At 35.5% G+C, this 15,835-nt stretch overlaps 1 protein-coding gene across 2 annotated transcripts in view; it reads left to right on the top strand.

Annotated features, from left to right (window-relative positions):
* LOC135686051 (inositol 1,4,5-trisphosphate-gated calcium channel ITPR1) overlaps positions 1–15,835 on the top strand; it is a 54,644-nt gene that overhangs the window by 4,175 nt on the left and 34,634 nt on the right. For both annotated transcript variants that reach the window (XM_065202202.2, XM_065202201.2), the window contains 16 exons: positions 103–210; positions 2,414–2,484; positions 4,643–4,758; positions 4,924–5,010; positions 5,488–5,592; positions 5,862–5,915; positions 6,346–6,444; positions 6,925–7,008; positions 7,182–7,328; positions 7,746–7,841; positions 10,017–10,171; positions 11,559–11,658; positions 12,330–12,490; positions 13,238–13,385; positions 14,301–14,462; positions 15,497–15,669. In XM_065202202.2, the coding sequence (XP_065058274.2) occupies positions 122–210; positions 2,414–2,484; positions 4,643–4,758; positions 4,924–5,010; positions 5,488–5,592; positions 5,862–5,915; positions 6,346–6,444; positions 6,925–7,008; positions 7,182–7,328; positions 7,746–7,841; positions 10,017–10,171; positions 11,559–11,658; positions 12,330–12,490; positions 13,238–13,385; positions 14,301–14,462; positions 15,497–15,669 (1,847 nt within the window). In that variant the 5' untranslated portion in view covers positions 103–121. The remainder of the gene's footprint in view (positions 1–102; positions 211–2,413; positions 2,485–4,642; positions 4,759–4,923; positions 5,011–5,487; positions 5,593–5,861; positions 5,916–6,345; positions 6,445–6,924; positions 7,009–7,181; positions 7,329–7,745; positions 7,842–10,016; positions 10,172–11,558; positions 11,659–12,329; positions 12,491–13,237; positions 13,386–14,300; positions 14,463–15,496; positions 15,670–15,835) is intronic.

The following is a 15,835-nucleotide window of genomic DNA, read 5'->3' on the forward strand; positions in this document are numbered from 1 at the left end:
AAAATATGTTCGCTATTCAATCTGTGCATTAATCAAGCACGTTGGCTGGACATTTGCATGGGTCGATAACATGTTTAGTGAGGCTTCCCATTCCTCTCATAGTGAGCAAGAGCCAAACAAAATGGCATCGTCTTCGCACTTTCTCCACATTGGTGATATCATATCTTTGTTTGCTGAAGGAGGAGTCAGTGGCTTTATTAGCACTCTCGGGTAAGTTCTTAAAATTTAATGCATTAGCTACGTAAATTGCAATTTCATATTTATTAACCTTTTTTTGTTTAGTATTTCGGTAGATCTTGCAATTTTTGCTTTTGCCTCGATAATTTCTATAAATTACCTTAACGAATATGCAGCGAAACTAGAATATCGTTTTGTTTTAGACAAGTGATAAAATTCAGGTCACAAAGCACCTTTAATTCCTCATCAAATAAACGCTAGCTCAATGACACAAATGTTCTGTGGATTCGTTTCTCAGTTTTATGGATTGGAAGGTTTAGGTTTGAGATTGTAGTTTTTAAAGAACCATTATCTGGTTATCAATTATCTTTTTATCTTATAATGACCACAGATATACCGATTTTTTTTAAAAAAATTCAAAACTTCACCAGATAAGCTTTTGGTAACATTAATTTCACAAGATCATTTGGGTTTTTGATTAACATGAATATAAAGTTTTGCAGGTGTTTCGAACATTCGGTAAAAGCCATATAGACAAAAAATTTCATCATCTAATATTGGCTATTGAAATTTATCGATAAGAATCAGGTGACAATAGATCAAGTTCCTTCCTAAACAACATTACGGGCTGGTAACTTGATCTTCGAAACAATTTGACATTTTGTAATTTTGAGAAAACCTAATCACTGTTTTAAGACAATCGTGCTGTAGCCACAATGTCACAGTACGAGCATTTTCTTCGTTGGTCACTTTATGAAAGAAAATCTACAAATCATTCTGAGATATGTTTTTACCAAATTTTCAATTGAATTCGGCACCCGATCTCCGCCGTTATTATGTTCAATTTTGCTGAATTTTTCTTTCAACGAATCGAATAATACTAGCATAATCGAAGTCAGTGATATAGTGCAGGCTGTCTATCTGATGTGCTCTTTGTCTTCAGACGATCGTTTCAACTGCTACTTGAACTATGATGTTTACCAGTTTTGAATAATAACTCGTTATTTTGCTGATTTTTTTTTTACGACCGCTATTTGCAAAAGAGATTTTATTTCTCGAAATAAGAATTTTCTTTGGACTATATCAGCTTTTTTGAGGTCATTATAGGATATTGATTAAAACAAATTTTGTTCAATGCAGTAGCAGGTTTTGTTATTAAGATCAGTTCTTAATCCCAATCGAGCAGCTGCTGTACTTGTAAGCGGCCAATGCCGATGACCGAATTTCTCTGATTTGAATGAATAAACATAAAAGTTTAAACTGCTGATGAGCTTGAAAAATCCATAAGAATCAAGGCTCTAGTTTCTAGTCAAAAGTGTGAAAGAGAAGTAGCAAGTTCTATACAACAGACATCCCACTATGATGGTTGATCTAATAGATAGCTTGGAAAATATTTTTGATAAACGAGGTTTTTTCACTTTTCTGAAACTGAGACGGGAAATCAAACTGGCACTTTGAAGCATTGAAATAACAAATGAACGTTTTGTGTGGATATTTACTTTCATGTTTATTAAAACGTTATCAAGTGTGACGCCTTATAATAGCACCTCGATCTTTTTAAATAAATATTTAAGTCAACGATATCAGACTTTCTGAATGACCTGTTTAGCAATATATTTAGATGTTGTTTAATCGAATGCTCATTACAATAAAGAAAATTCTAGATAAACTCTGAAGGATATGTTTCCTAAGATCTCGTGTATATTACTAAATGAACATGATGATTCAATGATTTTTATGATTATATGAATGACGATTATATAGCCGATAACAGAAATAGAATATAAGGCCGAGACAGAAGAAACAACTGCCTTTGCTCCGGTAAGGACCTCCAGAGGAAGCTTCAAAAGTCACCGATCATTTCATATAGCCATTTGTCTAAGTAGAATAATCGTTGCCTTTGATGCCGCAAACAAGAGTTCGATTCTGACGAAGTGCAGTATTTACAATTTGGCAGCACCGTTGTGGAAATAATTTCCTCCTGTCAGCCTTGTCATATCAGATTCTTAGTAGAAATACTGAATCAGTGTAATTAATGACGTCTTTATAAATCAAATTTTATATTTTGTTTTCTTTCGCTTTATTGTTGCTTTGTCTTCAAGTCGCTTTTACAAAGTAGCTAGTCCACAAGATTTTGTACACTTCAATTGGAAATCTCAACTTTTATTCATTTGTACGATCGTTAGTAGTGAAAGATTTTTGGGTCCATCAACTTATTCGTGTGTTGGTGTTTTAGTCTCGTAGATGACAGAGTTGTGGTTGAGCCGGATGCTGGAACATTGGAGAATCCGCCCACGAAATACAGAGGTAATTCGCTCTCATTTTCCTTACAAGCAATCTAAGCTACTTTTTTCCAATATACCTAGGCCTCTATTTCCAATGTGGACACATTTCCGAATGCAAACAAACACGTTGCTTTCGTGTAACGAAAAATATTTAGCGTTCGAAAATAACCTATTTTGAATCATATTGATATACAACTGGTCACCCGTATCCAATCCAGGTGCAAATATTTTCTTTTTAAAGCCTTTAGAAATGTTAATTCACACGAATGGATTTCAAGTGACTGCCGCTTAAAAGTCAAATTTTGCTGTTTCTTTTTCGTCTCTACATGAAGTAGTACGAGTTCTACGTTGTATTACAAACAGGTATCTCAGCAATTTGCATCTGCACCTGAGAAACGCCAAGCAAGCTTCATATTTAGGCTTGCAATGGAAAGCTTTATTTACCTTTGCAGAAATGTCAGCCGCAGGCAGTTATTATCATCCATTCTATAATTATTTACTACAAAGTTATTTTGTTATTTGTCGCTTGTATAGGAAACGCTTGGATTGAAGTTTAATTATTATCACGAGCTATTTTGCAGGCAGCTGTTGTTTCTCAAAGATTTAACAAGGAATCCTAGCGCACCAAATTGTTTGTTTTGTTTTTTCTTAAATTCAGTTTAAAAAACTGACGAAACTAAGACCACAAGTGTATTTCGTTTTGTTTTCAATTTTTACTATTTATCAAAGAAGTGAAGTCAATCAGAACCTGAACCTGTTTGAAAAGAGTTTTTTTAACTGGCAGTAGATGGAAATTTTCGTACAAATAGAAGAGCCGCCATTATTTTGGAAAGATTATAATTCGTAGCATGTGCGTGAATTATTATAATCACAGATCCCTAAATTATGCACGTGTTAAATCCATTCCGCTCAAAAAAGGGAAAAAACTTTCGAAAACTTGCAAAGAATAGCCATTAACCGAAGTTGGCGTTGGCTCGCTCTGCCAAGATAAGTAATGCAAATTCTAATCCCAGACTCCTCCTCGTTAAGAAGTTGTCTTACATGAAATATCTGCCTCTTTGTCTCATGATATCTGTTGGCTAGTAGGTTTTGCATAGTTTAAAATATGTCTGGCTTTGTTAATGTCTCTATGTAGTGTATTGTATTGTTGCTACCAGCTTCCGAAAGTAGTTTTAGGACATTTAAAAGCTTTGCTTATCGAGCAGTGTCCTGGTCCTTCCTCTCGTTGTAAATAACAGAGAGCTGGAATTACAGAGAGCTGGCGACTCTTCTCAATCTGAGAGAAAGTTTGGTCATGTCAGGGACTCGAACCACGGCTCTTCGGTCTGTAGTCAGCGACCTTAACCATTGAGAATTATCCTTTCACCACTGAGCCTGTCTCTATGTCCGCTGGCCCGTGCCATTTGTCAGGAAAACTGTTGTATTTTTCTTGATATCGCACGCCCTTAATTTGGCCTAGTTTGTTTAATTGTTCACCTTATGTTGCGTGCAAAATTCTTGTTGGGCTGGAATCAAAGAGCATGAGCAATGATTAACTAAAATCGCTCCTACTCCTCGATTTTTTCTCGAAAGTACTTTTATAAATATATTATGCGCCGCATATTTCTTTTTCAATTTTTTTCAGTTTCCTTCTACCATACACTGCAAGGGACTCAGCTATCATTTACCGATCTCACATTTGCTCTATCGATCGCAAAAACTGCCTCAAATGCATTTGTTAACGATACTATGTAAATATATTCTTATTTAAACAATCTTTTGGTGGTACAAAACTTGAAAATGGCTTTGAAAAAAGCAAACATTTGAGTAAACTAAAGCTTTTCGTCTGACACTCTTCAGAGTTTAAAACGTCAGAACATAGATCGAAAATTCTACGCTAGGAAATATATATACCCAGTTGTGGATCGAAATAGGCCAATCAGAAACGCAAGCATATATATTTCCTAACGTAGAGTTTTAGATCTATGTTCTGACGTTTTAAACTCTGAAGAGTGTCAGACGAAAAGCTTTAGTTTACTCAAATGTTTGCTTTTTTTCAAAGCCATTCTCATTCTTATTTAGTGAGCCAGTCACGTAGAAAATTTTAAGGATTTGAAAATAGCAAATTATGTACTTCTAAAATTGGTTTAAACGTTGATACTTTATCGAATATATATTTTGACTTTTAATTTCTTTGTCAGACTGCCTATTCAAAGTATGCCCCATGAATCGGTATTCTGCCCAGAATCAGTTCTGGAAGGCTGCTAAACCTGCTGTCTCGACAACCAGCGATACTGTGCTCCTCAAGAAGTTGCATGTAAGTAAAGAAGTTGTGCAAGCCAAGCATAAATAAACGTCATGGTATACCAAAATAATGTAAACAGTTTAGCCCGTTCTGATCATGCAAAGTCTGAAAATGCAATTTGATTTATTGACTACCTGGCTTCTGGTTCAATATTAATCCTTCATTGTTTGCTCCTAGCATGCAGCTGAATTGGAGAAGAAACAAAACGAACAAGATGGCAAGAGAATGATTTCCACTGTTGTGCAGTACGGGGGCGTCATACAGGTTGCTTAATCTACTGTTTATTAAGAGCACTGTTGCGGCTTTGTTGCAGGAGAGCAGATTTTGAAGAGATAAATCGTTTTTTAGACTTTGGTGTTTTTGGTTGGCTGTGTGAAATGCCTAGTAACCATAAAAATCTGTGGATGCTCACAATGCCAAAATCTCTAACAGCTCAAATAACTAATTGCAACTTTCTAATAGTTCAAACAAATACTAATTATGTATGTACCTATCCCAGCATCTTCTCAGGAAAATTTTATATGCTAATCAGTATTTTTAAATCGTTTGCTTGCGTTATTTGATATTACTTCCAGTCTGCAAACTGCTAACGCCAAAAGTATTACGGAATCTCAGAACCACTTAATCATCTTGTCTTCATTGTATGCCAGCCATCATAAACTTGCTTTCGTCCTTCAATAGCTTTTCTTCTCCAATTCCTCTGGATTGTATTTGAATAATTAGTGTGGCTTTTTTTTGTAGCTATTGCATATCAAGAGTAACAAATACCTTACTGTTAACAAGCGGCTTCCTGCACTACTAGAAAAGAATGCCATGCGAGTGCATTTGGATACTGAAGGCAACGAGGTACAATATAAGTCAAATTCAATCTTCGTCTATTGTACCTTTTTTTGGTTTATTTCAGTGACTGCAAATAGGCCAGATGACATGACCAGCAAAAGAATATGGAGTTTCGCAAAAGTAGTACCCGTTCAGCGATTGTCCCCAAACTAATTGGTATCTTTAATTTTGTCTGGTATAATCAGTTTTGACACTGTTCCAAACTTGAAAAGCCAAAATCTGTATGGCCATTTCTATCGAAATAGTTTTTAAAAGGAAATTATTTTATTTTCTAGGGGTCATGGTTTTATATTGTACCATTTTACAAGCTGCGAACGCCAGGTGACAATGTGAGTGAATGTCTAAAATATTCAATATGAGTAAATAATGTAAACAGCTTATATGCTTATCTCTGTTACAACAGCAAATTCGGCGCTTCTTTAAAAGTCATTTAGGAAACCTTTAAAAAGCCATTGTCGATAAAACTAAGTCCAAAAAACTGTGCTATAAATCAGCAAATACCAAAGGGAAACTGCAGCTGGCAGTAGACTTATGTATATTATCTTTGTAATCATTTCAGGATATTGCACAAAAGGTCACTTGATACGGGCCATAAAAATAATTTAATACTAGGTGTATCAAGATCTTATAATCATAGAGCGGAAATTCATTCTGGTGTTTTTTACTCATAGGAGTATCAGACGAAAAAGCTTTTATAATTTTGAGAATGTTTGCTTTTTTCAGCGTCATTTTCTTTAGGAATTATATGTCATATTCCAGGTGGTGGTGGGAGATAAAGTTGTGTTAAACCCAGTCAATGCAGGCCAACCACTGCACGTTAGCAAATATGAACTATCAGATAAGCCTGGATGCAGAGAGGTACAATATGATACACGTATAAAATGTTAAACACACATTTCTACCTATTCAGCTTCTTCAATTTCTCGAGAAGATACTTTTAAAGGCAATCGACAGATACTTAAGTGGGTTAAGTCATCTTCCAATCAAAAATTGACCAATCAGTGAGTGTGATTCTACTCACACGATCAGTGATTGGCTAATATTGATTGACAGGTGGCTTTAAGCCACTTTTTTGTTTGTCGTTTGCCTTTAAGAATTCTGCCAAAAAATATTTGTGGAACATCTCTTATTCTTTGTGAACGCTTTACTACTTTTACCGTTCTTCACAAAGTCATTCTGGTTTGATATCCTTTACGCATATCCATCCACATAATTCGTGGTCAAGCTTATACTAATGGGTTCTAAAAAACTACTTTTTTTAACAATGACCAATATTGTTGTGCCTTTTCACCTATGTTGTTGATTTTTCTTGTGTGAAAATTTTTACTTTTTTTGCAGGTGAACTCCGTTAATTGTAATACTTGCTGGAAAATCAATCTTTATATGGATTACAAGGAAAACAGAGACGATGTCTTAAAGGGAGTATGTTTCAGATATATGTTTTAGAATGATTACTATAATCGCTAATAATAGTCACTATTATAATCGCTTTGCTTTTATTGGTTTCAGTCTTCCCTTTGTCCAACTTTGTTTGCTAATTTTTGTAAGTTGTTTATCACTTTGTCGCATTCTCATTGTCCACAAACTCTTTGCAGGGTGATGTCATACGACTTTTTCATGCGGAACAAGAAAAGTTTCTGACGATGGATGAATATAAAAGGAAGTCTCACGTGTTTCTTAGAACAACAGCACGTGCTACCGCCACCTCTGCAACAAGCTCGAAGGCACTGTGGGAAATCGAGGTACGAGTGCGATGCAATTGATTATAGCATAACGCACAGTTTGCCCAAATAAGGGTCCTTGAAATTGTTACTGATGTTTAAAACACATTGCTGCAGCTAGACCGTTTGTGGAGCTTCTTTTTGTAGTTTGGACCCTGAAATCAAAGTCAGTAGTAGTCAAAGTAGGTAGAATTTAGAAGAATCAGTAGTCTTTGCTTTTAGTAGATTATGTTTTTGTATCCTTTCAAATTTTTTACAGTGGTCTAAATTGGCCTGCTATTAGGGCTGTTAGTTTAACCATACGTCATTTACATAAAGCCATCATTTTAGGGTTAATAGCCTTAGTTGAAACTCCTGGTTTATGCAACATTTTTAGCTTCATTGGTCTTCTGACAAACAAATGTTTTCATTCAAGCCACTTTCTACTCATTTTTGTAGGTCGTGCACCAAGATGCATGTCGTAGCGGTGCTGCCCATTGGAACAGCTTCTTTCGATTCAAGCATCTCGCAACTGGGCGATATCTTGCTGCAGAGGTAGTTTTTGCTTAAGATCCTTGTTTGCAACCTCTTTATAATCAACATCGCAACTTATTGTCAACAAGACTGGCTTTAAATTTGTAAATAAGAAGACGTTCTCAGGTAGTGTAGCGTATCCCCGTTCTTTCGATAACTTGGAGGGAGGAATGCTCACGACCCCTCGCGATTTCGCATACGGGATTTTGGAGAAAACAGAATTATTTCCAGAGATGTTTAGTTCAAGAATAGGATTTCCACCTAATGTTTATGAGATTTACATTTCTATCTGCTTCTAGAGTGCCTCGGCTCTGAGATTAAAAGGGACAATACTTTGCTAATGCAAGAGTGATCTGATTTGTTTAATGCCAAATTTCAACTTAATAAAAGTACACGAGTTACTGAATAAAACAAAAATCCGATTGAAGCTTAGTGAAATAGTCACCTGTAAATGCAAAGACCAAATTGCCAGGGTTCAAACACGTAATACTCACATGCTAGATTGTATTGCATAAGAAGGATGAAAAACAATCATTTGATAACAGAAGATGGATGAAAGGAAAAACCTAACACGTTGCCAGTGGGCTGAAACCACATTTTTTTTATTTGTCAGCTGCCATCACTGCCAAAATGTCTTGGAACACTAACTTTAGTTTTCAGAAGCAACTTCAGCTACCTCCACTCCCCCTTGAAACAATGTTGATTTGCTATAAAATAAGGGAGCGATAATGGAATACACTTTTTTCTTGTAGCTTGTATGATATTTTTTCTAAGCTATCAATATTGTTTTGGGAGGAAAGAGGGATAGAAGAGGTAGTATTCGGGAAAACAAATGAAAAACGGTAAAGCACAGCGCAAACTATTGAATTTCCCAAGTAATTTTGCAGTGATTGCAGCTAGTCATGATTTAAATTTCAATTCAATGCTGCAGGTGAAGTTACAAGCTCAATGACTTGTAAATGAGTAGGCTTAAACTCTCAAGATTTTAGACATGATAGAATTGGGACTTCCTGCAGTATGCGGTACAGATTTTGTTAATTTCTAGTCGACATAGAAAAATAATATCAGCTGTCGCAGGCAGAGTTTCTTGTGCTTTAACATATGTTTACAGAATTGTGATGTTTTGAGATTTTTTGTTTCTACATTAATTAATGTGCTCTTAAACTGCTCAGCTAGTTTCTAAATCTGTCTGGTTAAGCTCTCTGTTGGAGTGCAGATTTTGCTGCAGATCTAAACACTGCTAGCAAACGTAGGCCTTTATCTCCAAGGTTATTCATTCTGTAAATCGAACTAACGCATATTAAATCCTGGTCGTCTAAAAATAGCTTTAAGTTCCATTCTCATGCCGCAGGAATTGAGTTGTATCTCAGAACAGAAGAATTTGTAATTTTTGAAACAGAAAGGACTTTCATACGATTGGTTCCCTACTTGTAGAGGTAGCAATCGCCTTTTAACCCAAAGACCTCGTGCTAATTCTCTTTGATATACAAATCATGGCATTTCTTGGCAACGTATCACCTAATACATGTTAACCTGACGCATTAGCAGTACCATAATATACCAATGACGGAATCTCCTAGCAGTACCAAATTTAAGCAAATAACATTTGTAAGCAATGACGCCAGCCAACAGCTATAATGGATTTCCTAAGTTATACAATAGTTTTGCCCTCAAGGTAACGATTTTGTTTATTAATATCACGGCTTTTTGAATAATTACCTATACTTAATGGTCAATTCTTTTGTTAGCCTAATCATTCAAAAGAGGATTCAGCATATATTTCTTATGATTATTGCATAGTTGACAAATATATCGTACTGCAAAATTGCCCGATGAAGAAGAAACAGAACTCGAAATACTCAAGCACCCTCTTCCTTCATAGATTATAAAAAGTCGATCAAAGTCATGAAAATGACCATGTGGTAAAAATCCTAAATAATTGGCCATATTTTAATGTTTTTAAACTCTTCAGAGTGGCTGACAAAATCTAAAATGTAAGCACCTTTACAGTGATTTTCTCTTTGCTCATGCACTCTCCCCTTCTTACTAAGAGAATCAACACTAAGATAATCAAAAATGAGGATAAGAGATACAAGATCTTAAAGACTCAAATTTTTATTTGAAGACTACTAAAGTTAAAGCCTTATTCCAAACCTTGACATTATTTCCCCGCTCTGATAATAATGTTACGTGCAGGTAGACGACAGTGAATCAAAGGATACTAACAGAAACAAACTTCGTGGCTCAAACCCTGTGTATACGCTGATTTCTGTTGACAGTGGAAATGACCTTGCCTCGATTTTTGAACTGGACCCTACGGTTTTGCAGAGAAGTGATGATCTGGTTCCTAAGTGAGTACTTCACCTCATCATTTTTGCTGATTAAGCTTTTAATTGACGCATTGATGGACACAAAGAGTCTATAATGACAGAAAAAGTTAACGAAGTATTGATTTAAATAAAAATTTACCCTTTGCCATGTATAGCTCTTTTATATTTCAATGTCGTTTGGCTGCAAGTACAAAAAGTGGTTCTCTCAATTGTTTGCATCGAATGTCGAAAAGTGTGGTTCCGCTTGGCTCAAATAATATAGGGTTGTAGCAGTATTAATTTAAAAATATATATTGAAAGGTTTGGTGCATTAAAAGACAGAAAAATTGTAAAATATTTCTTTCAATCAGGGAATAGCTTAGATTGTCGCTTCTTAAAATATTGAAAAATATTAAATTTTCATGTTGATGTGGGTGGGCCTGGGATTCTTTGTATTTGACAGAAAATATCTTAATTCTTTGAATGAAAATAAATCTACTTTGGTTGACCTTCTGCTCGGCTCATTAACTATTGATTTTGTTTGCCACATGAATTCGTAAAACTTCAAGAGCTTTCAGCTAAAAGGAGTGTATCTTTTCTTTTCAAATCAAGGTCAATCCAGCGATAAGCATATGCATAGGTTAAAATTTTCTCATATTTTCTCTAACGTTTCGATTGCATTAACGTCAATGCAAAGATGTTCTGATTGACGCCCACCTGCCTTGTTGGTAGAAAAAACCTCAAACCCTCCTCAAAAGTCTTGGAACACTAACGGTGGTTTACAAAGGCAATTTCCGCCATCCTCCTTCCCCCCTAGAATCAATGTTGGTTTGCTTCGAAAAAGAAAAGTATTCCTGAGTGCGTTCTTGTTCGGCTTATATGATATGCCTTGACTATCAATAATGTCCCAGAGGAAGGGGGAAGAAATTAGTAGTATTTTGAATAACAAATTAAGAGAAAATAATACAAGGCAAACTGTTCAACGTCCCAAGTAATTTTGACAGGCGTTGTAGCTTCGTAAACAGGTTTAAATTTTGTTTGCTTATTTGCTCCCAGAAATGCTGCATTGATATTTTTAATCATCATCATTTTTTAGAACTAACATATTGATAATCTATTCTCCATTTTTTAACAGTTCTTTCTGACATCTGAACATGCAGCTAATAGAAAATATTTTGCTTTGCTTTATTGTTATTAGAAACTACAATTACTGTCCCATATTGAAACAGGTCAGCCATTTTGCAAAGGTCTTTTTCCAGCATCCTCGTTATTATTTTTCCTGACTTAATCGAAATCTGCACTTATAAGCAAGGAGGCAAGAAGTTCGAACTTTTAACAAACCTTCCTCCTTCCCTTTGTCTTCCTTTTATGGTTTCCAATGAAACCGCCGTTGCATTCAGCTCCTTATAGAAAACTGTTTGTCCCGCAGGTCATCGTATGTTCGTTTAAAGCATGTCTGCACATATACATGGGTCCACTCGACGTCGATTCCTATTGACTCTGAAGAAGATCGACCAGTCATGCACAAGGTATTTTTAACTCGATATTATTGAGCCAATCTTTCTTTTTGCACAACAGAAACCTTGTCGTGTCTTAAATTTTTTCGATAACTTTGCTCTAGCTTGGCTAATGAAATGGTACTTCTTTGCCACAGGCATCTCAAGGTAACTAAGATTATCTTCAAGAAAGGTTTCATGCTAGTTCCATATCTTGTTAGCCTGCTATTTGACGGACTTAGGCCAACAACATTTGTCATCCCCTAACTCCAAGGTAGCGTGCTTCCAGACAATCTGTCCAACGTAAAAGGGTTGTTCTACTATTCCAAATGTAGCATTGCTGTTCTTTTTAAAAGATTGAAACGTAACGGTTCCTATTGATTATAAAACGGAAGAACGAAAATTTTGAAAAAGTTTACTTTTTGCCAACAAAATTCAGCAATGGATGAAATTTAATCACACGTTTTAAAAGAAAATTGATTGGTCATTAATCTTTAAAATCCACAGTTATTTTCTGTTTCTTTTTCTTATTTTGGAAGAGTGAAAGCATTTTTGACAATGTCATGTGAAACGCAAACAGACTCGCCTTGGCACAAACCAGCTCTGCCAATCGTATAATAATTAGCCGTCATATACACGAGTTCTTTGCGATCACCTCATCGTGTGGCTCTCTATAACTTGAAATGAACCGCTTTCTTCTGTAGGTTGGCACTGCTGTAATCAAAGAAGACAAAGAAGCATTTGCTATAACTCACGTGAACGCGGAAGAAGTTAGGGACCTCGATTTCATGAATGATGCTAGTCGAGCTGTAGCTGAAAACTGTAAAAAGATGGAGGATGGTCATTTCTCGCAGTCTGACCGAAAGTGAGTCTGAAATTTAATTGATTTGTACGCAAAAAACGCTTAAACGTTTTTTGGAGACTTTGTAAACCCCAATGAAAGATTTGTGAATTGTTCTGTATTGTTCGAATATGGCTAGATAGCTTGCCCAAAGTATTTAGCAATTAGCTCTCTGTCCTCTGGTTAGGTGAGGTGACAGTATGAGATACTTGAGTCTCTTCTTGTCCTACGAACACTACCCAGTCACTGGTTTGAAAAGTGTATCTTACAAGTGCCTGTTAGGTGAATGATAGAAAAAGAACATATGTTGTGGTACAAGTTATTTTCTTTGCTTTGAAGGTGTCTTCGACGTTATTACGGAATTCGGCGTTATTACGATGTATTTTTTGTTCCAGTTGAAGGCACCTGAAATGTATTTTCATTATTGATCATAACCTTAAATCTGCTAAAATGAACGTATTTCCAAGCCCCTTTTCCTTTTAATAAACCATGGAGCATTGATTTAAACACCAGCGATAAAATGTAACACATGACAGGTTTTTCGAGCTAAAGATGGGATATATTTTTCGGCCTAACACCTCTTTTCACACCTTTATGTAATCCCAGAGCTTATTTTCTCATTCTAGCAAAATTAGAACCTTAGAAACTAGTAGAACTAGTATTCCCTCGGCTTGTTTTTACTTTATGTACAACTGATAGGCTGTATTTTGACTTTTTAATTTGCATGACCTCTGTCGTCCGATGTCATACTAATTTGTCGGTAATTTACAGGAGCCTTACACAGCTTTTAACAGATATCAACCTGTTCGTGCTGAACGTGGACATGACAACTAACAAGCAAGACGTTCTTTCAATTACATCCCAAAAACCTGACAGAGAGCGGCAAAAACTAGCAAGAGAGCAAAACGTCCTGAAACTGGTGGGTGGCAGTTCAAGAACTCGCTCTTCTCGGCTTAATTCACTGTTGATTTTAAAGATTTATGGCCCTTGGAGTTTTTGGCAGAGGATTTTTTTAGAATTCATCTAAAACGCCAGATATTATTTCGAAATGTATACAATTAGAAATGTCAATATCTAATTATTGGTACAAGGGCTTTTACAGCGAGAGGAATTTTTAAAAATATTTTCCTGAAAACATCAATCGTATCCTAAAAGTTTAGTTTACTACACAATATATTGATGTTCTTTTTTATACATTCGGTAGGTATCAAACTTAGAGAATTATCAGTCTGCAGAAGCTCCTCATAAACTAGACATGACTGAACTCAAGTAGACACTCATCTTATGAACTTCCTTCAGTTTTCATGAAGATGCTTATTCGCTACATATGATATAAATTTTTTCATCTTAGTATTATGATTCTTTGAAAATGTAAATCATGGTTTTATAATCTATAACTAACTCATGTATAGGAGGTCAGCGCAATTGTAAGTTGAGTAATTCAATATTTCGCCAAGTGGAAATTATTATCCTTTAAGCATACAGTTTTTTTGTTGTTAAAAGGTTATGTGTTTGTTTTTTTGTTTGTTGTTAACTTCATTTACACTTCGTTTCGAATGTATAAAAGTAGGCCGAACGAACGCATTGTTTTCGCACAGAAGATGTGTACTGATAAAACACGGACCATACTAACAACAAAATAAGCAAGAAACTTTAGTCACATCTTACATTTGTTGCATTAAAAGTTTCTGCTCACAATCAAAATGTTTTGCCTTTGGAAACATTTTTTATACCTTGAGACAACGTTCTCGTAAAGTAATCTAATAAAAAATGAGCATATTCTAGATCCCTGTTTGCTATTAGTTTCCTAGCAGCTTTTTTTATTTTTCTGTAGGTTTTTCAACTGCTGAAGTCCCCGTTTGTTGACAAAGCTGCCGGTGGTCCGATGCTGAAAATAGACGAGCTGTCAGACACAAGGAATGCACCGATAAGACATATTTTGAGGCTGTCATACAGGCTCCTTCGAAACAGCTCTAAAGATTATCGCAAAAACCAGGTACCCTAGCTGAAATGTAAAAACGCAACTCTTACTGTCGTCGTTTTTGGGTTTTCGAACATATAACGTGAAAGGGCACCATGAATATACCTCTAATTGTGCCTGAGGTACACATTAACAAAAACTTCAAATAATCATTTTCCACATTTAAGAGAATCTGTAACAAAACAGATAAAATTTGTTATGAACATCGACGGATAGTGCACCAGGCTCCTTCTGCTCAGATGGTCAAAAACAAAAGATTCTAAAGATAGAGTTTTGGTGACGTCATCACATTTCCACTCTATTGGTTTAATTTATTCTTCTTCTTCAAAATAATCGTTTTCTAGTGCAATGTTGAAATTCAAAGCTCGCTTTCTGTTATTTTGGCCAGAATCTTCAACGACTCTGCAAAGACGATTTAGTCCAATTCGTATACTAATTGGTAATTCCTTGGAGGTGGCAGCAACCTTAGTGCTTTTGTAGATAAAAAACCTGATTTTCTAGAACCTTTTACTGTATAGGAGAGGAGAACGTTCTTCGAGAAGCAATATAAACAACATTCATCGATATTATCGCGATTGTATTTGCAAAAAATTTCATTGGGAAATTTAAATGCAAATTCAGTTAAAATGTCTCTACATCTAACGAAAATTTATCGCTCCGTATCTTCTTGGTATTGTTATCTCGTAGGTGTTTTGTATTTTTGAAGGCTCATGTTTTGATAAGCAGCTTTTCTAAATAAATTGTGCTGATATTCTAAATCTTGCTTTACGTCTATCGATGTTCAGCACAATCCCTCAATTCTTTGCCTTTTCAAGCTTTGATAATTAAAATCATTGATCTTATATCGGTCAAGCCCTATGTTTCATATTTTAATTGTCAATTTACACCGGCTCTAGGGCCTCAAAAAGCATCCTCTTCTGAGCATGCTTCTTCTTCGGATTTATTTTGGGATATATTTCCGGCACCTAGGTTACTTGTTTTACACGTGGCAACATTATGGCTGATTTAGGCCATTAACATTGATTGAACAACTTAAGGTATTTTTTTAGGAATACGTCGCAAAACAGTTCGGTTTCATGCAATCGCAAATTGGTTATGATCTGTTGGCAGAAGAGACAATAACAGATTTGGTGCATAATAACAGAAAATTGCTTGAAAAGCATATAACAGCGAAAGAAATTGAGACTTTTGTCACACTTGTAAGACGAAAGAGAGACCACAGGTAATGGAGGTTACAAAACTATGTCTTGAAGGCTGCTTAAGCATCTTATGTTGTCAGAATGCTGCTTGTTGACTTATCAAAAATATAGCTGAAACTATTATCGTTGATAAACTCCAGATTGGTGTTATTAGATATTCGAAGTTGACGTGCAAACAGTTCTGATTAT

Source organism: Rhopilema esculentum, chromosome 6, assembly GCF_057945365.1.
Source record: "Rhopilema esculentum isolate cy_ngs chromosome 6, ASM5794536v1, whole genome shotgun sequence".
NCBI lineage: Eukaryota > Metazoa > Cnidaria > Scyphozoa > Rhizostomeae > Rhizostomatidae > Rhopilema > Rhopilema esculentum.